The 22,517-nt window shown below is 45.5% G+C and overlaps 1 protein-coding gene across 2 annotated transcripts in view; it reads right to left on the reverse strand.

Moving 5' to 3' along the window:
• The window catches only part of LOC143935290 (chemerin-like receptor 1), a 55,615-nt gene extending 33,357 nt beyond the window's left edge, over nucleotides 1-22,258 (reverse strand). Inside the window, exons 1-2 of one of the 2 annotated variants that reach the window (XM_077459039.1) lie at nucleotides 22,162-22,258; nucleotides 13,968-14,130 (exon numbers count right to left, since the gene is read on the reverse strand). Coding sequence is in view for 1 of the 2 variants with exons in the window: in XM_077459038.1 (XP_077315164.1) it covers nucleotides 22,162-22,209 (48 nt within the window). In the remaining variant the exon portion in view is untranslated. The remainder of the gene's footprint in view (nucleotides 1-13,967; nucleotides 14,131-22,161) is intronic. The other variant, XM_077459038.1, reaches the window with a different exon arrangement.
• Nucleotides 22,259-22,517: the final 259 nt, after the last annotated feature.

Consider the following 22,517-nt stretch of genomic DNA (forward strand, 5'->3'; position numbering starts at 1 on the left):
ATTTATTTTGGGAGCGACATAGGAGGTGCCAGGGCCTTTCGCAGTGGAGTGGTTTGGTGCCAAAGGTGATTTCCAGGCAGCCTCTGATAAAATCGGTGACCATCCTGGTGCGTAACGAATCCATACCAGAGGCTGATTTGATAGTATGGCTACGCCGATATGGTGAGGTCCTCACTCCACTGCGGAAGGTCCTGGATGAGCATGGGATATGGACAGGGGCCTGGACGGTGTCACTAAAACTGGGGGTGCTGGGCAATGTAGTCCAACATCTGCCCTGCTCAGCTTTTCTGGGAAGAGATCGGCTGACTATTTTCTACCAGGGACAGCCCAAAGTCTGCAATAAATGTGGTGAAAAGGGCCATTTTGCCTCTACCTGCACCCGTAAAAAGTGTTCGCTATGCCAGGGTCTGGACCACTTGGCGAAAGATTGTACCCAAATTCGGTGCAATCTGTGCCAACAGCTTGGCCATCCTTACAGTAAGTGTCCAGAGGCTTTACATAACCTGCAAGGATTGGAGGCTGAGCTGCAGAGGCTGGATAAGGAGGATCAGGCCGCTGTAACTGTTGTTGTTCCTCCTGTGTCAGTTCCATCTGTTTCCCCTGGTAATGTGGTCCCTGAGTCTGTCCCTCCTGTGTCTGTTCCATCTGTTTCAGGTTCTGTTTCCCCTGGTAATGTGGTCCCTGAGTCTGTCCCTCCTGTGTCAGTTCCTTCTGTTTCAGATTCTGTTCCCTCTAGTGATGTGGTCCCTAAGTCTGTCCCCCATGTGGTTGTCCCTATTCCTGCTGTACGTAGGTCCTCCAGACTAGCGGAGGCTGCTGGGGGGGCAGGTTTAGCGGATCTTCCTTCTCAGCCTCCGGTCCCTGTCCCTCGGCAGCGCAAACGTGGTCAGGGGAATGTGGGGGTGCTGGATGGGGGTGGGGCGGATGGAAGGGTGTCCATATCCCATGTCTCACCCTCTGTTGAGGGGGATTCAGATGATGAGGGGTGGGAGACGTTTAGGAGGAAGAAAAAGAAGAAGAGGAAGACAAATAAAGTAGTTATTTCTTCCTCAGAGTCGGACCCAGGAGGGGTTCCTCCTGGTAACCCTTTTTCAGTTTTGTCAGGTGATGGGATGTCTGATATATCTTTTTCTTTATCATCCATGGATGAGGGGGAGTCACATAGTTTGAAGAGAGCTGTTTCTGGTGATGAGAGTGTGGCAAAGGTTAAGAAACGACTACCCCAATCATCCTGATGGCAGTTCCCACTCCGATAAAGGTGGCGACCATTAATGTCGCCAGCATGAAATCTGCAAGAGCTCGTGATATTGCCTTATTTTTGCTCAGCGAGTTTGATGCCGAGATTTTATTTTTGCAAGAGACCTGGCTCAATACTTTGGCCGATGTCCATCTAGCAAAAAGGGAGTGGAGATGCGGTCCCTCCTTTTGGTCTCTTGCGGCTGAGCCCTGCAGCGGAGTTGCGGTCCTTTTTAAAACCGATATGGTAACGTGCCGGCGGGTAATTGAGGTAGAGATTGGGAGATGCATGGTCTTGGACGTCTCTGTTAGGGGGCAGGACTTGCGTCTGATTAATATCTATGGACCGCAGTCAAGATGGGGCAGGAAATGCCTCCTCACAGAGATCAAGCCCTTCCTTTTTACGTCCCAGCAGGTTGTCTTTGGAGGTGATTTTAACACCATAATTAGGCCTGAAGACAGGAGAGGCTCCATAGACAGGCTGGCGTACGATAGCGTTTTTCTTAGAGATATGGTGAGACAAGCAGGCCTGGTAGATGTGCATATTAAGCACTGCCCTGGCAGCACGGGATTCACATTTCAGAGAGGGAATAGTCAGAGTAGGATAGATAGGTTTTTTTTAAAGGAGAACTCTGCTTTCTCGGCTCCTGAGTTGAGGGCGGTGGAGTTCTCTGACCACTGTATGCTGTCTGTGACTCTGAATGCCTCGGACACTCCACCCAGGGGAAGGGGTACCTGGAAACTGAATTCGGCTCTCCTGGAAGACGTAGAGGTAAGACAATCCTTTGAGGATTTTTTCCAGGCACAGGTTTCTATTCTGGACTTTTGCAGCACTAAGTCAGAGTGGTGGGAGCTTGTGAAACAAAGGGCGATTGGACTTTTCAAGGCCATAAGTAAGAAGAAGCAGCTTGGTATGTACATTGCCTACCAGCATTTGCGGAGGAAGCTTGATCGTCTTGTCTCGTATAGAGGAGATCCAGGGGAGATCTCTGAGGTGAAGTTTCTTCTTAGAAAGTGTCAATACGACCGGCATGCCTCCTTGGTTCTGGAGAGGGATTATGGAAAATATCACTCGCCTGATCCTTACCAGAACTGTAAGCAAGGCATAGCAGTTAAGACGGTCATAGGCCTGAGGGATAGTACGGGTTCTCTGGTGAAGTCCAGATCAGGGATCCTGGAGATCTTCAGATCATATTATGCAGACCTTCTGGGAAGAAAGGACCTTTGTCGGGACAAGATGGAAAGCTTTCTGGATTCTACTCCAGGATTGGGAAATGGTACATTGCCTTTGATGGATTTGACAGAACCAATTTCAGTGGATGAGGTAGTCCATGCTATAGAGAAGCTGGCTACCAAAAAATCACCTGGGCCAGATGGGTTGACAGCTGAATTCTACAAGTGTTTTAAGTCCATTCTGGCTCCCTTTTTAGCGGAGGTTTATAACAGCTGTCTAGAAGAGGGTTCGCTCCCTCCCTCCATGAGGCAATCCGCTGTGATTCTTCTGTCAAAAGGTAAAGACCCCTCAATGATTGAGAACTGGCGCCCCATCAGTCTTCTCAATGTTGATAGAAAGATCTTGGCGAAGATTCTTTTTTGGCGCTTGTCGTCAGTGGCAGGCGATTTGTTGTCCAGTCATCAGCACTGCTCGGTCCAAGGTAGAAGTACCTTTTCAGCGGTTTTAGCTGTCCGGGAGGCTTTGGAACGATGCAGGGCTGCTGGATGGAGAAAGTACTTGCTGGCATTGGATCAGGCGAAGGCTTTTGATAGAGTCAATCACGAGTACCTGTATTTGCTACTTGGTAGATACGGCCTGCAGGGGAGGTTTATAGATTGGCTGAAGACATTATATAAAGGGGCTGAGAGCTTCCCACTGGTTAATGGTTGGGTTGGACGGCCTTTTGAGGTTGGCTCTGGTGTGCGCCAGGGATGTCCTCTGAGCCCCCTGTTATATGTATTCGCAATCGACCCCTTCATAAGAAGGCTAGAGAGTGGATCTTTGTGCGGGGTGCCTTTGGGCATTGCTGGTGTGCCACCTTTGAAGGTCGTGGCCTATGCCGATGATGTGTCTGTTATTGTCTCTGGAACGGAGGAGGCGCAGGAGGTGGTCTCTATGATAGAGCAGTACACGGAGGCTTCTGGTTCTAAAGTCAACCATGAAAAGAGTGAAGTTTTCTGGATGGGTGAGGAAGGTGAAAGCTTCGAACTTCCGGATGCCTTCCCAGAGCCCCAGCAGGAAATTAAAGTGTTGGGCATCAAATTTGGTCCTGGTGACTATGGTCATCGAAATTGGGAAAGCAGGTTGGTGTGTGCCAATGCCAAAGTAGCAAGTTGGAAGAAATGGAAGCTTTCATTGAGGGAGAGGGTTGACTTGATCAAAACGTACCTGGTCCCAATTTTTTTATATGTCAGCTTCGTCTGTATCTTGCCAGTATCTCTCTATGCAAGGGTGTACAGCTGCTTTTTCCAACTGTTATGGGGAAGTAGGCTGAACCTGATCAAACGCAATGTAACTTACCTGTCTAGGCGGGAGGGTGGCCTAGGAATGGTCAACCCAATAGTTTTCTTTTCTCTGCTGTTTTTAAAGTACAATCTTGGTAACATGCTAGCAGAGAACCCGCCGGGATGGGTGGGTATTTTTCAATCTTGTTTTAGGCCTTTTCTGCGATCCTGGGAAGATGGCGGGCCAGTGAAAAGTCTGAGAGTCCGACATGGCAAGCTCCCGGCTTATGTTGCCCCGTGTCTGAAAATACTTCGGCAGTGGCAGGTGACAGTGGAGGATATCAAGTCCCTCCCCAGGAAGCTTCTGGAGAAGAGGATTTTGGGCTCTGCTTTCAGTGTGTCACTGGCCTTAAGGGATTGCCCAGGCTCTGTAATGAGGGAAGGGTTGCGTTTAATCAATTTAGAAAGAATCCCCTTGAAGTTTAGGGATCAAGCCTGGCTTGCCTTCCATGGAAGGCTCTATGTGAGAGGGAACTTGAAGCATCGCCCTGTGGATGATCGGGATTGTCCTAGAGCGGAGTGTGTTGGTAAAGTGGAGTCTATGGACCACTTTTTGCTCCAGTGTCCCTTTAACATAGAGGTGTATAAAAGGGTGGGGAGGGCTCTAGGCATCCCCTTTTTCTATCGCATGAGTTATGCGGAGTGGGTGTATGGGGCATTCCCGACTCACTGGGATTTTGATTTGGATACACTGTTTTTAGTTAGTATAGTTGTCCGTTACTTCACATGGAATGCACGGTGCCAGATTACCCTGCGGAAGAAAGTCCTCTCTGTTGAGGTGGTGGTGCACGATATTCTGGGTGAGGTTGGGAAAATTCGGGGTCTTGAGAAGGGCAGGGAGCCTCGGGCAGTCTGGATAAGGGCGTGGAGGAATATCAGACCTGCCTTTGGTGAACTGCCCATCTCTGGGTGAGGAGCTCTTTTCTTTTTCTGGTTCTTTCACTCCCTTAGCTTTTTTTGGTTAGTATCTTCTTTTTGAAGAAGGGCTGCATGCATAATGGGTACGGGATTGTTTCTTAACCTCACAAGTTTGATGTCTGGTGTAATGGTGTGAGTCGTAATAGGATTTATGTTATTGCTGTAAAGTATTTTTTTTTTTTTTTTTTTGGTTTGAGAGCAGTTTTGCTATATTCATTTTAATTTATGTAAATATGTATATATTTATGTATATTTATATATTGTGATTTTACGCTTAATGATTGCAAGACTTTTAATAAAGAAAAATTGGGAAGAATGTTCCTTACATTGGTGATCAGTGAGAAGAATGTTCCTTACATTGGTGATCAGTGGGAAGAATGTCTCTTACATTGGTGATCAGTGGGAAGAATGCTCCTTACATTGGTGGTCAGTGGGAAGAATGTCCCTTACATTGGTGATCAGTGGGAAGAATGTTCCTTACATTGGTGATCAGTGAGAAGAATGTCCCTTACATTGGTGGTCAGTGGGAAGAATGTTCCTTATATTGGTGATCAGTGAGAAGAATGTCCCTTACATTGGTGATCAGTGGGAAGAATGTCTCTTACATTGGTGATCAGTGAGAAGAATGTTCCTTACATTGGTGATCAGTGGGAAGAATGTCTCTTACATTGGTGATCAGTGAGAAGAATGTTCCTTATATTGGTGATCAGTGGGAAGAATGTTCCTTACATTGGTGATCAGTGAGAAGAATGTTCCTTACATTGGTGATCAGTGGGAAGAATGTCTCTTACATTGGTGATCAGTGGGAAGAATGCTCCTTACATTGGTGGTCAGTGGGAAGAATGTCCCTTACATTGGTGATCAGTGGGAAGAATGTTCCTTACATTGGTGATCAGTGAGAAGAATGTCCCTTACATTAGTGATCAGTGAGAAGAATGTCCCTTACATTGGTGATCAGTGAGAAGAATGTTCCTTACATTGGTGATCAGTGAGAAGAATGTTCCTTACATTGGTGATCAGTGAGAAGAATGTTCCTTACATTGGTGATCAGTGAGAAGAATGTTCCTTACATTGGTGATCAGTGAGAAGAATGTCCCTTACATTGGTGATCAGTGAGAAGAATGTTCCTTACATTGGTGGTCAGTGGGAAGAATGTCCCTTACATTGGTGGTCAGTGAGAAGAATGTTCCTTACATTGGTGATCAGTGAGAAGAATGTCCCTTACATTGGTGGTCAGTGAGAAGAATGTTCCTTACATTGGTGGTCAGTGGGAAGAATGTTCCTTACATTGGTGATCAGTGAGAAGAATGTCCCTTACATTGGTGATCAGTGAGAAGAATATTCCTTACATTGGTGGTCGGTGGGAAGAATGTTCCTTACATTGGTGGTCAGTGGGAAGAATGTTCCTTACATTGGTGATCAGTGAGAAGAATGTTCCTTACATTGGTGGTCAGTGAGAAGAATGTTCCTTACATTGGTGGTCAGTGAGAAGAATGTTCCTTACATTGGTGATCAGTGGGAAGAATGTCCCTTACATTGGTGGTCAGTGAGAAGAATGTTCCTTACATTGGTGGTCAGTGAGAAGAATGTTCCTTACATTGGTGATCAGTGGGAAGAATGTTCCTTACATTGGTGATCAGTGAGAAGAATGTTCCTTACATTGGTGGTCAGTGAGAAGAATGTTCCTTACATTGGTGATCAGTGAGAAGAATGTTCCTTACATTGGTGATCAGTGAGAAGAATGTCCCTTACATTGGTGGTCAGTGAGAAGAATGTTCCTTACATTGGTGATCAGTGAGAAGAATGTTCCTTACATTGGTGGTCAGTGGGAAGAATGTTCCTTACATTGGTGATCAGTGAGAAGAATGTTCCTTACATTGGTGGTCAGTGGGAAGAATGTTCCTTACATTGGTGGTCAGTGGGAAGAATGTTCCTTACATTGGTGGTCAGTGGGAAGAATGTCCCTTACATGGTTGTCAGTGAGAAGAATGTTCCTTACATTGGTGGTCAGTGAAAATGATATAAAGTAAATAAAAATTATTTGAAAAAAGTGTAAAGCACGCCCATAATCCCTTCACACACTCTATATAAAAAGCGTTTTGTAGGACGAGCACATGTATGTAAACAATAATGGAAACATGTATAGTATCCACCGCAACTTCGGGGTGAGAGCAATTCTAGGGCCATAATTCATAGTTAAAGGGGTTGTAAAGATAAATGTTTTAAACATCTGACACTGCCTGCGCCCCCAGCCCCCCCCCCCCCCCGTTTTACTTACCTGACCCCTCTAATATCCCGCGTTCGTCCCCGCCGTCCTCTTCACTGCTCAGCCTGGCCGCTGATTGGCTGGAGTGGATGGATGGAAAGCAGTGCAGCCATTGGATCACGCTGCTGTCAATCACATCCACTGAACGCGGAGCGCCGGGGGGTGGGGCCGTGTGATACAGCGCCGGCTGTATCACGGGAGCGCGCCCACAGATGCTTCTCACGAAGGAGCTTGCATGAACGTGAGAAGTACTTGCGGGAGGAAGCAGAGACAGGTGCCGAGGGACCCCAGAAGAGCAGGTTCGGGGCCACTCTGTGCAAAACGAGCTGCACAGTGTAGGTAAGTATAACATGTTTGTTATTTAAAAAAAAAAAAAAAAATATTTACTTTACAATCCTTTTAACTCTTAACTGATAACCTGAAAAGGCTTTAATGCTAGTTCACACCAGATGCAATTCCATGTGCTTTTTTTCTGCATTAAAAATGCATGCTCGGTGTTTTCCATGTATTCCAATGGCTCTAGTTCACACCATGCAGTCAGTTCCAGAAACAGACTGGAACTGACTGACTGTATTGGTGCAGAAAAAACGGAGCTGCATCTGGTGTGAACTGGCCCTTAAAAAATCTCCTTTGGGAATTTTGGGTACAGTAGGTTTTTTTTTTACGATTCCACAGGTGTGCTGAATTTTAGGACTTGACATGCTTGGTATCTATTTGCTCAACGCAACCCAATCTTTTCTATTTTACCAAATAATTGGGTATGATGAGTTTGTTTGCACTAAAGTTCTGTTTAACCACTTGACCTGTGGTGTTTTTTTTTCATTTTTATTTTTATTATAAAAACGAAAAAGGATATATATATATATATATATATATATATATATATATATATAAATTTTTTTTTCTTCAAACTATATTTTATACTTTCTGTTATAAAAAGTTATAAAAAGTTAAATTTCTTCATAAATTTAGGCCAAAATGTATTCTGCTACATGTCTTTATTAAAAACAAAAATCCAAATAAGTGTATATTGATTCATTTGTTTGAAAGTTGTAGTGTCTACAAACTATGGGGGATATATACTGGAATGTATGCAGCTATACTGTAATAAAGGTGATCAGCAACTTTTATTGTAACTGTGATAGTGTGGTGGACAATCTGGTGCTAACGGACACTGACTGTGGGGACACTAAGGCTGCTTTCACACTGCAGCGGGAGCGGCATCGGCGGTAAAGTGCCGCTATTTTTAGCGGCGCTTTACCGTTGTTTTAGCGGCGGTGTGCGGGCGCTAGCGGGGTGGTTTCAACCCCCGCTAGCGGCCGAAAAGGGGTTAAACCCGCCCGCAAAGCGCCGCTGCAGCGGCGCTTTGCCGGCGGTATTGCCGCGGTGTCCCATTGATTTCAATGGGTAGGAGCGGTGAATACACCGCTCCTTCACCGCTGCAAAGATGCGGCTAGCAGGACTTTTTTCACCGTCCTGCCAGCGCATCGCTCCAGTGTGAAAGCCCTCCGGCTTTCACACTGGAGTTAAAGGGGCCGGTTTTTTTCAGGCGTTACACAGGCGCTATTTTTAGCGCTGTAACGCCTGAATACCGCCCCAGTGTGAAAGCAGCCTAAATGACTATGTGGGGTTAAAATTACTTATGAGGTGTATTCAGTAATAGATTTATTCACCATGAGGTAAATTGTTAAAAACTAAGTTCACCTTTTTAGAAAAAAATATAAATGCACATTTTTTGGAGGTAAAAAATTTGTATTTATTATTTTTTTGTTGCAGAGTCTGTAAAACATTGCAACAGCGATCAGCAGATTGCTGGTGCCATGCAAGCAGGCAGTTCCACACTGACAGGAAGACTCAATGAACTACCACAGTGCTCAACAGCATCATGATATCCTATTGAAAACTACAAGCTGCAAAAGATCCAGGACTTGTAGTTTATTCACACACAGAACTCTAAAAAACAATGATGCACCCGTGTGGGCGGAGCCCCACATGTCCGCCCTGTTTTCAAAAAGTGACAGCTAGTACAGCAAACGTCTCCCTGTACTGCTGTCACAGAGAGGGGAGTCAGCAGGGAGCTGCTGCAGCACTGAGAACATGTTACATGTTCCACCCTAAAAACGGGTGTAACATGTAACATGTAGTTTTTTGTGTTTTAGATTTCCTGTTGCTGGCTTATGTTTTCAAAATCAGTGCAAAACCACCTATTCAGAGACAGGTCAAAACCACTTGAACTTCCAACTTGGCAGTCTGTTAACCACTTGCTGACTGCAATATGTATATATACATTGAGGTTTGCAAGTGGTTTACTGGGATTATGACTGAAGCTATTAGCTATAACCCGGTACTATAACCAATGGCCAGATTTTTCATGAATGCATTCCGAGCAGTTCATGAGCCGCTGGAATCCAGTGTTTCATAGGCTTATCATTTCCACCGGGTCACCCTAGAAACAATCAGACGATGTGGCCACCTGCTCCCGTAGGTGAATAAAGAGTAGATTCTCTTTGATCGACTCTATGGCTTTGGAGGACTGGAGCGTTGTCATGACGTCACTTCTGGTTCAAGCTGAAAGTAAATCATTTTTTTTCTTTTTAAAGCAAAAAATCAAATTATTCTTTTTTTTAGATCTTTAGCTTTAAAAGGTAAAGAAGAGATTTGGGGTATTTTTGACCCCACATTTCTCCATAAAGAGGACCTGTCATCCTTATAAAAACAATTGTAGGGACAGCGTTAACATTTTTTTGTTTTAAAGCGTCTCAATCCCTCTGTGCTCTCACACAGAAGCGAACGTATGCGTAAGTCACGCTCACATATATGTAAACGATGTTCTCATCACACATATGAGGTACCACTGAAAACAGAGTGAGAGCAATAATTCTAGCAATAGACCTCCTCTGTAACTCTAAACTGGTAACCTCTAAAGGCATTTAAAACTTTGCCTATGAAGACTTTTAAGTACCGTAGTTTGTCGCCATCCACGAGCGTGCAAAAATTTAAAGCATGACATCTATCTATTTACTTGGTGTAACATCTTTCACATTTAAAAAAAAATGTTGTTTTTTTTGTTTGTTTTGTTTTTTATTCATTAAAATTATTTTTTCCCCCAAAAAAATTGCGTTTGAAAAACTGCTGTGCAAATAGCATAATAAACGTAAAACATGACATAAAAAATTGCAATGATCACCATTTTATTTCCTAGGTTCTCTGCTAAAAAAATTATAACGTTTGGGGTTCTAAGTCATTTTCTAACAAACAAATTTCTAACAAAAAATACTGATATAAACAAAAAGTGCCAAAAAAAGCCTGGTCAGCAAGTGGTTAAAGCACGTTGTAGTTAAAGCGGGAGTCCGCCGGGAGTTCCGCCGTTTTTTTTTTTAAAAGCCAGCAGCTACAAATACAGCAGCTGCTGACTTTTAAAATAAGGACACTTACCTGTCCAGCGCGCCCGCGATGTCGGCACCCGAAGCCGATCTCTCGATCGTCTCTCGGGTGCTGCCGCCGCCATCTTGGGTATGGGAATCAGGAAGTGGAGCCTTCCGGCTTCATTTCCCGGTTCCCTACTGCGCATGCGCGAGTCGCGCTGCGCAATAAGGATGGACCCGCTGCCTCTGGGATCTGTGTGTTTCCCAGCAGGCAGCAGGGGACTTTCGGAAAGGGGCGTAGATCTACGCCCCTTTCCGCAGAGAGCTATCCCAGAAGTGGGTGAAGATACCTGTACTGTACAGGTACCTGCACCACCCTCACCCTTGAAAGGTGCCAATTGTGGCGCTGGAGGGGGGAGGGTTCCAATGAGCGGAAGCTCCACTTTAGGGTGGACCTCCGCTTTAATGTTTGTTCACAAATTTCAAGGGATATTTGTTCCTTATTTTATCATCAGGTATAAAAAATAATTTGGCAATGTCTAGAACTTATAAACATAAAAGTGGTGCTACAAAAAGAAAATAAGACCCCTTTCACACCACACCGCCCAAAGCATGGGCGGTAAAACGCCGCTATTTTTGGCGTCGTTTTACTGCCGGATTTGCGGCGCATTTTGGCCGCTAGCGGGGTGCTTTTATCCCCCGCTAGTGTCCGAGAAAGGGTTAAAACCGCTGGCAATACGCCGCAATAGCGGCGTTTTGACGGTGATATTACAGCGCTGCCCCATTGATTTCAATGGGGAGCAGCGGTGAAGGAGAGGTAAACACACCGCTCCTTCACCGCTCCAAAGAAGCTGCTGGCAGGACTTTTCCTTGACGTCCTGCCAGCGCACCGCTGTAGTGTGAAAGCCCTCTGGCTTTCACACTACAGACAATGGTGCAGGTTTTTTAAGGGCGGATTGCAGGCGCTATTTCTAACGCTATAGCGCCTGCAAAACGCCCTGGTGTGAAAGGGGTCTTAAGTAGGCAAAGAAGACAAAATGAGGCGTCTACTAGGAAAATTGATTCATTCTTTGGTTAAAAAAAAAGATGCTGTTCCTCATTAAGATGGTCCTCATGAAGATGCTCCTGTTGAGATCAGTGATGAACCAATAGAATCAGTGGCAGAAGAAGATGCTGTAGATCTTGAAACAGCGTCAAATGTTGAAATTTATCTACCGACTGGAGAAAATACACAGGAACCTCTGCCTGCCAAAATGCCATCTGGAGTAGAGAAATCACCATTAAAAGAAGACTACTTTCTTTTTTCCCAAGAATTGCATAAAGCAGGAATTTCCATGGAAATGTTTTGGGACTTCCATCCTAACCAGCCCACAATAAACATAACATTTAATAGTAATGTTGTTTATTACCGAAAAGGCATACAAGGGTCCAGCGTTCAAAGAAAATGGGTCACTCTTAATGAGGGAAAAAAAACAGTGTCCATTGTTCCATCTGCTTATATTATGGCCAGGAAAAGTACACGCAGACTCAGTTAATACTGTACAAGGTTGCAACGACTGGAGACACATCACAACAAGATTATTGGAACATGAAAACTCTCAATGCCATAAACTTGCAAGTGATGCTTATTTTGTTAATATGAGTGGCAAATCCATTAAGCACAAATTGTTAAGTAGTCAGATGTCTCTAAAGCCCCATACACACTATCAGATTATCTGCTGACTTTTTCCTTCAGATTTACCAAAACCATATAATATGAGGACAAACCTTAGGAGTTTCAATGTGTATACAATCAGACAGGCCCTTGCACTACATGGTTTTGGTAAATCTGAAGACAAAAATCAGCAGAAAATCTGATAGTGTGTATGGGGCTTAACACTAAAAGTTCAGGGATCAAGAATAGTTAATATAGAGAGTGCAGGGGTCAGGATTCATTAATACACAGAGTACAGGAGTCAGGATTAAGTAATTCAAAGAGTCTAGGGGTCAGGCATAAGTAACACACAGAGTTCAGAGGCTAGGGTTAAGCCATGCAGACAGTTCAGAGGTTCGGGATTAAGCCCTTGTACACACGGTCGGACATTCCGACAACCAAATCCGTCGGATTTTGTCCAAAACTGTTGCATACACACGGTCGGACAAAGTTGTCGGAAAATCCGATCGTTCAGAACGTGATGATGTTATTTCATTACGACGGGACTACGTTCAGGCTAGTAGCCAATAGCTTTGGTGTAGGAATTTGATCTGAGCATGCGTGGCACTTTGTCCGATCGGAATTCTCTACACATGATCGGACAAGGTCCGATCCGATCATGTTGTCGGAAAGTTTTATAGCCAAGCTGGAAAACTCGGATATTCCAACGGAAACAGTCTGATGGAGCCCACACACGGTCGGATTATCCGACAACACAGTGCGATCGGACATTTTCTGTCGGAATGTCTGACCGTGTGTACAAGGGTTAAGAGTTGAGGGTTCAGAAAGCAAGTTACTCACAGATTGCAGATTGTGTCTGTCATTCCCAGGGCCCAGTATTGTCCCAGGGAGTTGGCTAGTATATTGCAATCCTTGCAGTGCACAGGCTCCTACTCATCACACTATGCTGTAAATCCAAAATGACACAGAGCAGACTGCGCATGCGTGGCAGCATGAATCACTGTGCATATGCAGGGTGCTCCAGCAGTGCTACTTTTAAATTGCTGCTTGGGTAATTTAACTAAGGAGAAAGCACAAGTGCCAATCTAAGTGTAGTAAGTAGGATGATTTAATGCAAATGTGGATACAGGTTCTCTCAAGGGTATAATATCAGACACGGTTGAGCACAAAGTGTAAGAGCGTCTATGAAGCTTGTACATCTGGATGGCTTCTGCGGTGGGCATTCGAACAGACCATCCCGGTGTTTGCCGACACTTCCTGGAGTCCTGGAATGCACAGGGAGCCGAAGATAACGTAATTTCAGGACATGATGAGGGAAAAGGCGATGCATCTGCGGAGCATGCGCTCCTTCTTCAGGCCTCTCTCGTGCAATTTAACGCGTTGGGGCCTGCTCTGCTGGCTCCCTCCCGGGGACAAATCAAGGGACTCCTGATCATCAAGAACAGACCTCTCACAACAGGGAGTGTCCCTGGGAAACAGGGACAAATGGTGACCTTCTGTAGCTCCACACCCATGAGGGCCACTGAAAGATGACTGTCCCCAAAGTTTGCCCTGACCTTGCAGTGTGCCGATTCACACAGGGGCGACACGACTTGCAGTGCGACTCACAGACGCGACCTGCACACGACTTCAGCAGCGACTTGCAAAACGACTTCTGTATAGAAGTAAATGCAAGTCTCCTGAAGTCGCCCCCAAAATAGTATAGGAACCTTTTTCTAAGTCGGGGCGACTTGAGTTGCTCCTATTAGAACGGTTCCATTGTACAGAACGGAGCGCGACTTGTCAGGCGGCTAAGTCGCCTGACAAGTCGCTCCTGTGTGAATCGGCACTCACTGTAGCAAAGTAAACAAGTATTTTACTTAAAATTATTTAAGGCAGATAAGAACAAGAATTGCTAAGGCAGATATCTTTCCGTAGTAAACGGTAACTCCACTTTTGTGGGGAAAAAAATAGCAAATAAAGAAAAAATATTATAGTGTGTACAATTGCAATACAAGTCATATTGTAATTGAATGTTATTAAAAATTACCTTTCCTTTTCAATCTGCAGTCACTGTAATTTTCTATAAATGCAAAGCAAAATGGCTAATTGAAGTTGTTCTGTACACAGAAACACCATTTCCTGCTTGTGTGATTGGCTCACCAATTTTCCCAGAAGTCTGCCTAAGATACAAGTCAGATTTTAGGCATCCCCTGCAACAAAAATTACAAATTGTTTAAAAGGATGCAGGCCCATTAACTTTCCTCATTAAAGCTATTATAGTCCTTGCAAAGTACATAAATAGGGAATTTTTTTTCCTCAACAAAAGAGGCGTTACGCTTTAAACTTTAGTATTAGTAAGTATACAAAGGATATGCAATGCAAGGGAAGAACACAATAAATCAAACAGTAGTAAAAGTGTCAGCTCCGGAGGTAGGGGAGAAGTCATCTGTAATGGCCCTGGAGTGGAGGAGGGTCTCTTTGTTATTCCAGGCTCTCTAGGTTTTAGGAGTAGCACAGACATATGTCCTGCTGGGGGGGGGGGGGGGGGCTGATCTGTCCTCTGCTGTCACCATATAGGTGTCCTATGCCCACAGTTCCCCTGACTTGTCCTTGGTATGGTCTGAGCGGTGACCTGTCGTTATATGTATACATTTTTTGGCAAACAGGTCATTTTTCTCTTTCATTGATGTACTCTGATGAGGCTGTACTCAGGGCCACTGACAGAAATCATGGGGCCCCGTACAGCCTACCTGATGGGGCCCCCTTTAGCTCCCACCCTGGTTCCTTTCTTCAGCCCCACCTCAGACTCCACCCCTGGCCCCTCCCCAGACCCTGCCTTGAAACGGTCTCTGCAGCACATTACGTCATTGGCAGCATGGGTGGCATGGGTGGGACTGTCTCTGCAGGCAGCACATGCGCATTCCACCCATGCTGTAATGTGCTGCAGGCAGTGCCACCCATGACACTAATGCCATAACGCACGTGCTGCCTGCCGAAAGTGTCATCCATGCCACCAATGCCGTATTGGGCTGCAGACAGTGCCACCCATGCTGCATGTGTTATGGCATTAGCGTCATGGGTGGCACTGTCTGCAGCACATTATGGCATTGGCGGCATGGGTGGCACTGTCTGAAAGCAGCACATGCTTTATGGCCCATAACGCATGTACTACCTGCAGACAGTGCCACCCATGCCGCCAATGCCATAATGTATAGATGCTGCTGCAGTAGTAATGGATCTTGAATCCTCCCCCCCAAGCAAGCACATACCTGTGTTAGCTGAGCCCCAGGAGTCACTTTCTCCCCGATCCTGCTGCTGCCTGGACTGAAATGCAACTGTCCACAATCTATTCCAGTCAGATGCCTTTTTTTCTTCTCCCGCCGGCACCGCCACTCGCCTCACTGCTTCTTCTCTCAGGCCGAGTGAGAAACAGAGCAGAGGGGAGAATTCACTCCTCGGCACCAGGGAAGGCACTATAGAGGATGCTGGCATGGAAGAGACATTCTGACATTATTGCGCACCCGATATAGGAGAAATAGTCCTTCCCCCTGCCGCTATCTACATAAACACATTGAGCTATTGGAATAAAAAAAATGTAAAAATTCCATGGGGGGGGGCGGGGTTGGTGCGGATGATATTTGGTCATGGTGGCTGGAGGATTTTTTTTTTTTTTACAATAATTAGTTCTTTGTTCAGGTTGCCCGGGGCCCCTTGCTGGTCGGGCCTGGTACAACAGGGTCAGTTGTACTGGCCTATCAGCGGCCCTGGCTGCACTGATGGGCACTGATTGGCTGCACTAATAGGCACCGATAAGTGGCATTGATGAGCACTGATAGGCTGCACTAATAGACACTGATAGGCGGCATTGATGGGCACTGATAGGCAGCACTGGTGGCACTGATGAGGTAGCACTTGTGGGCACTAATAGGTGGCAATGGTGGGCACTAAGAGGTGGCACTGATGGGAGGGAAAAGGACCTGTGGGTCCTAGTAGATGATAGGCTCAGCAATGGCGTGCAATGCCAAGCTGCTGCTAACAAAGCAAACAGAATATTGGCATGCATTAAAAAGGGGATCAACTCCAGAGATAAAACAATAATTCTCCAGCTGTACAAGACTCTGATCTTGCCGCACCTGGAGTATGCTGTCCAGTTCTGGGCACCAGTCCTCAGGAAGGATGTACTGGAAATGGAGCGAGTACAAAGAAGGGAAACAAAGCTAATAAAGGGTCTGAAGGACATTAGTTATGATGAAATGTTGCGAGCACTAAACGTATTCTCTCTGGAGAAGAGACGCTTGAGAGGTGATATGATTTTAATATACAAATACCGTACTGGTGACCCTACAATAGGGATAAAACTTTTTTGCAGAAGGGAGTTTAACAAAATGCGTGGCCACTCATTAAAATTAGAAGAAAAGAGGCTTAACCTTAAACTATATAGAGCAGAGATATGCAATTAGCGGACCTCCAGCTGTTGCAGAGCTACAAATTCCATGAGGCATAGCAGGACTCTAACAGCGACAAGCATGACACCCAGAGGCATGATGGGACTTGTAGTTTTGCAACAGCTGGAGGTCCGCTAATTGCATATTCCTGATATAAAGGATTCTTTACTGTAAGAGCGTCAGGGATGTAGAATTCTCTTCCACGGGCGGTGGTCTCACGCATTGATAGTTTTCAATATATAAGATAAGCACCTGAATGTCCTCAACATACAGGGATATACAATGTAATACTGACATATAATCACACACATAGGTTAGACTTGATGGACTTGTGTCTTTTTTCAACCTCACCTACTATGTAACTATGATGGGTGGCACTGATGGACGGCACTAAAGGGCACTTATAGCTGGCATTCATAGGTGGCAGTGATGGGCACTGATGGGTGGCAGTGATGGGCACTTATCGGCACTGGTAGGTGACACTAATAGGCAGCACTGCTAGGTGGCACTGATTGGTCCCACTGGTGGGCATTGACAGGTGGCACTCATGGGCATTGATAGGTGGCACGGATTGCTGGCACTGTTATGCACTGGTGGGCACTGGCAGGCGGCACTGGTGGGCACAGATGAGGCGCAGTCGATTTAACATAGTTCTTAAAGATTATAGTGTCTCAACTCCAGCCCAATGCTAAATCTAAAAAGACCAGTGGCAGCTGCTCGTGCACATGGGCGCTGCCCTCCCTATCCATTTGTCCGGCCCACTAATCTACATGCGGGGCGCCAGACACATGGATTTCAATGGGGTTTTTTTTTTGAAGCACATGATTAGAGCCTGAAGCTCTAATTGGCCTCAAAAAAGGGTGGGCTCAAGGCGCAGTGCTCTGTGCCCTGAGCCCACCCACTTGTGTGACAATAGTGAATATTAATTCTGATTCTCCTCCCGGCCAATTAGGAAGCAGTTCCTGTGACCCGATTGGCCACAGAGTCAACGGCCCGGCTCTTCATTCCCCCTGACTCCAAAGGTAATGCCCCGATCACCGCCGTCCTGTCTGTTTCCCACATGGGGGGGTCGAACGGCACATTCCTGTCTGTCTCCCATGGGTGGCGGGGGAGTTTTGATCGCCGCATTTATGCCCATCTCTGGGAGGAGTGGTGTGCGATCTTCGCATTACCATCCATCTCCCACGTGTGGGAGGTGGGGGAGTGGTTTGATTTGGTGTTAGTTTGCTGCCCCCTCGAATATATTAAGCACCCAGCCACCACTGAAAAAGACTAATGTCTCAGGATCTACTAAATGAATATAGGAAAGCCCTAAATTATTGTCATTACAATGCATGACATATGATGTAACCAAGGAAGGTGGGCCATCCCAAATGATCACTAATGCTGCGTACACACGATCGGACTATCCGGCGGACAAACCACCGCACTTTGCAGCCGGACTTTTTGAACGAGCAGACCTGCCCACACACGACTGGACTTTTCAGGCGGACTTGGTCCGGTGGACAATCCGGGAGTCCGCCAGGTTTTTGAAGTGAACGGACTTGCCCACACACGGAGAAAAGTCAGTTCATTTTGAACGTGGATCCAGGTAGACAGGACTAGGGAAGGAAGTCAATGTCGAGTCCGGCGAACAATTTTGAGTCAAAACATCTTTCTAAGTCCGCCGGACCGACTTTTGGGAACAAAAAGTCCGCCAGAGCCCACACACAGGTCGGATTTCCGGCAGACAGTCCGCCGGATAGTCCGATCATGTGTACGCGACATAAGAAGTAAAAGGGGATAATGAGTTGGACTATACAATATTTTTGTAGACTTGTTATCAAAAGTTGGATTGCTTGGGGTATTAGAATCCATGGAAACAATAGCAGATACTTTTTTAAGTATTGCAATCTGACAAAGGATGGTGTTTTGGGATAGTCCTCTCTTGATTTAGTATAATATTAGAATCACCAACAGTTGTCCTAGGAGGGCCTTTCTGATTGTGCTTGCCCCTATGTCTGGGGCCTTTTTGATCAATAGATCCATTTATACTTCCTTAAATGTCTAGTTTCAAAGTTGGGAACTGGTTCAAAATTTACATTTGGATCGTTTCCATAAGAAGATGCTCTTTGCTAATGATCCAGATCTCTCCTTAGTTTGTCTACTTTCCTTTTAATAATGGAATTCTCAAACCTTTTTATTTTTCCAATTAAAATAGGAAGCCACATGTAAAAACAACTGAGATGTTACAAAATTCTCTAAGAGAAAAGTTTTATGTGGTAGAATTGTAGTTTTTTTTTTCCTCCTAAAGCTGAACTATAAATCGAACCCATTTTTAGATACAGAACTCTTAGCCCCTGTACACACGGTCGGAGATTTCGACAACCAAATCCGTAGGATTTTGTCCGTCGGATCTTGTCTGAAACTGTTGCATACACACGGTCGGACTAAGTTGTCGAAAAATCCAATCATTCAGAACGTGATGACGTAATTTCGTTACGATGGGACTACGTTCAGGCTAGTAGCCAATAGCTTTGATGTAGGAATTTGATCTGAGCATGCGTGGCACTTGGTCCGATCAAAATTCTCTACACATGACCGGAGTATGTCCGATCGGACCAGTTGGTCAGGAAATATTTCCAACAAGTTGGAAAATTGGGTCCGACGGAATCAGTCCGATGCATACCACACACAGTCGGATTATCCGACAACGCGGTCCGATAGGACACATTCTGACGGATTCTCCAACCGTGTGTACAAGGGCATAGAGTTGCTCACATTCCTGGCACCATTAGTATGATCTTCTATATGGAGAAACAATGTATGTATATGTGTTGAGCAGTAGTCATATTGTGTGGGGATATATCAATCTGTACCCAAGACCGACTCACTATGGTCAGCATTGGGATTGGCATATAATATTGGAAATGTAGAAAAAAAAATCTGAAGATCTGGTAAGACAGCTATTATCAATATTTTGAAACAAATCCATATGGAAAATTGCATAAAAAACTATACAATTGTATTTGTGTATAAATTATCAACAACTGATGAATAAATACAAATGCCAGCTAAAAAAATCACATCCGGTGCAGCAACACATAAGTCCAAATCATAGGCAACATAGTAAAGAAAAAGAACAAGCTGACAATCTGCCTTACTTTCTTCCAGGGATACTGATCCATAGTGTGCAAACTCTCTTTTTTATGCCTTGTGCGACTGTTTTGTCTGGTGTTTTCAGTGTCACACAAACAGGGCCGCTGTTAAAAATCATGGGGCCCCGTACAGTCTACCTGGCGGGGCCCCCCACATAAGCCTGAACCTGAGCACTCCTCCCTCTAACCCGTGGACTGTGTACAATGGAGAAATGCAGGGTTTAATATACATATACTATATATTAACGCAATAGAAAGTACAGAAGGGAAAATACTTTCACTCTGGGCACGGTGAATACCCACAATATTTTAGATATGTGGGAGAGCAGTATGCAGTATGGCCAACTTTATGCTCAGAGCCCGGGTCCAATCTCTACCTCCACCTAACATCCCCCGACTTCACAAGTACCTGGTCCTGCTGGCTTCTTTTATCTGGGGTCCTCATGCAGTGCTTCTCCTGGGGTGGGGGGCATGGGCATCCGCAGCAGGGGGCAAGGAGGGTCAAGTGCCCCCCCCTGGAATCCCAACAGATGTATTGCAATGTAAAAGATGTACATTCTCTAGGCTGTATGGGCCTGGAACACAGCTGCCAGAGTAACTTCCAATACAAAGTGAAGATGAATTATCTGTTATATAACACATATGTATTACCAGTGGAAAGATTTTCATGAGATTGTCGAAAAGGGGCAGAGCATGAGTGGCCTTGAAATGATGCCCCCCCTTGGAAAAAGTTCTGCGGACACCCATGGTGGGGGGGCTTGGATCCTCTGGATCTGGGAGCGTGGGGACCGGCCAGAAGCTGAGCTCCTCTAAAACCTCTGCTCCTTCCTCCCGGGCACAAAGTTGGACAGCCGGAAGCAGAAAGCAAAGTATTTAAACACTTTCGGGAGTAATCTGCAGCCGTATGTCCAGACAATTACATTACACAAGTCCCGGCCGGCGTATCGATATAGAAGAGACTGGGACTTGTGCAATGTACTGTATGTAATAGTCTGGACATACGGCTGCAGATTACTCCCAAAAGTGTTTAAATAATTTGCTTTCTGCTTCCTCCCAAGCACACTACATGGGACCCTAGCTCAGGATTAGTATAGTCCCTATAATGTGGGAGTCCCCCCTCTGCCTCTGGGCCCCCCTATAGGGCAGGGCCCAGTACAGGAGGGCTGGTGGTCCCCCCCTATCAGCGGCCCTGCACACAAAGGTTAGCATGTTGACTGATGTAGGAGAGGAATAGGGCAGCACAAAACAGAGGGACATATACCGTATATCCACATTTACAGTAGCTATTCTTCCAAAGGGCACTTGAAAAAGGTGACAGCATACTATAACGCAAAGGCAAAAATTGTGGTGCTCTTAATATACAATATGTAACCAGGGCTGGACTGGTTATAAAAATCAGCCCTGGAAAAATTTCATACCAGCCCCATAGCAATATTATACCAGCCCAACATCATTATGTCATTTTCTTATTCATAAAAGGGAAAACAATGCATTTTAAAGCACATTTGAAGAGTGTATTATATGTAGATAAGACAGATATGAAAGCACATAGGGCTTTATATATAAGAGAAAATTCCAGTTAAAAGTGGTAAAAGTGTAGCAATCATCAAGGGAGACCCCCAGGGACTCTGTGAATGTGAGGGGGGGGGGTGCTCTGGTGGCCAGAGGTCACTTTCCGCAGAAAGAATACACTAAGGTAAGGGGTGGCTGATTTAAGGGGGAACCTTTATATCAGTGCCCCCTTACTTTATTGTATTCACTCCCCTTACATCAATCACCCCTCTCAGACTGGCTTGGCGGCGCTGATGCTGGCCTCCTCTCAGGTGCAAGACATCAATGCATCAATGTATCCTCACCAGTGCCCATCAAATGCAGCCTCACCAGTGCCCATCAAATTCAGCCTCTTCGTGCCCATCAAATGCAGCCTCACCAGTGCCCATTAAATGCAGCTTATCAGTGCCGATCAAATTCAGCCTTATCAGTTCCCACCAAATGCAGCCCACCTGTGCAGTGCCAACTAAATGCCTCCCACCAATGCAATGCCCACCAGATGCAGCCCACCAGTGCAATGCCCACCAAATGTAGCCCACGAGTGCAGTGCCCACCAAATGTAGCCCACCTGTGCAGTACCCGCAAAAGGCAGCCCACCAGTACAGTGCCCACCATGTGCAGCCACTGTGTATGTGTGCCACATACGAGACGGAGAAAGGGAAGGACAGAGCGGAAGCTTTGGCGTGCAGTGCAGTTGCGTAGAATCTGCCCTGCTTGATCCACAGCTCAAAGAGGCCCCAGGGCAGGCGGCCTACCGGGAAATGTCCCGGTATCCCGGTAGGCCAGTCCGGTCCTGTATGTAGATGATCAATAGAGCATGATGGGACTATTGAAGAAAGGGAAGTCATACAGTCTGTACGAAAATATATGGATGAGCCCAAAAGTAATATTCAGTGTTAAAAAAGTCCAATAACATATAGAGCTAGGTTAGTTTTAAGGATGCTGCTGGTATCTTGAGCTTAAGGGGTTAAATGCACCCCACTGCTCCTAGTAAATGATCGGGGAAGATCCCAGAAGCATAGGCAATATGTAGATAGAAGCACAGGGTGAAGAGATGCATTAGTAAAAAGGAACTTTAAAAGAGAAATAAAAAAATATAGCCACTTACATGTGTAAACAGATGGCGTGGCATGTAGCTGTTTTTAACAAAGTACATTCCACAGGTCGAGTGAAACAGCAAGCCGCCTGTGCAGTCCAAGGACAACGTACAGACTGAGCTGAATCACTCAAGACACGCACATCTGTTAGTAGATGAGCAGGAGGGGCGGCAGACAACATTATTGGGCACACAGCCACTTTCAAGTCTAAAGAGAGCTCTATACACTAAACTATACATACCCTACTATAAACAAAAGCAAAAAATGGTAATGTGGATGTATAACCAGAATATTAAAGCAAAGAGCAGGTAATCCTGTCTGTATTAACGTGCCATGTCCAGTATATGAACCAAAAATAAGAAAAAAC

The sequence above is a fragment of the Lithobates pipiens genome, unplaced genomic scaffold (assembly GCF_037356315.1).
Source record: "Lithobates pipiens isolate NorthernLeopardFrog02 unplaced genomic scaffold, aLitPip1_a1.2 Scaffold_28, whole genome shotgun sequence".
In the NCBI taxonomy this organism is placed as follows: domain Eukaryota; kingdom Metazoa; phylum Chordata; class Amphibia; order Anura; family Ranidae; genus Lithobates; species Lithobates pipiens.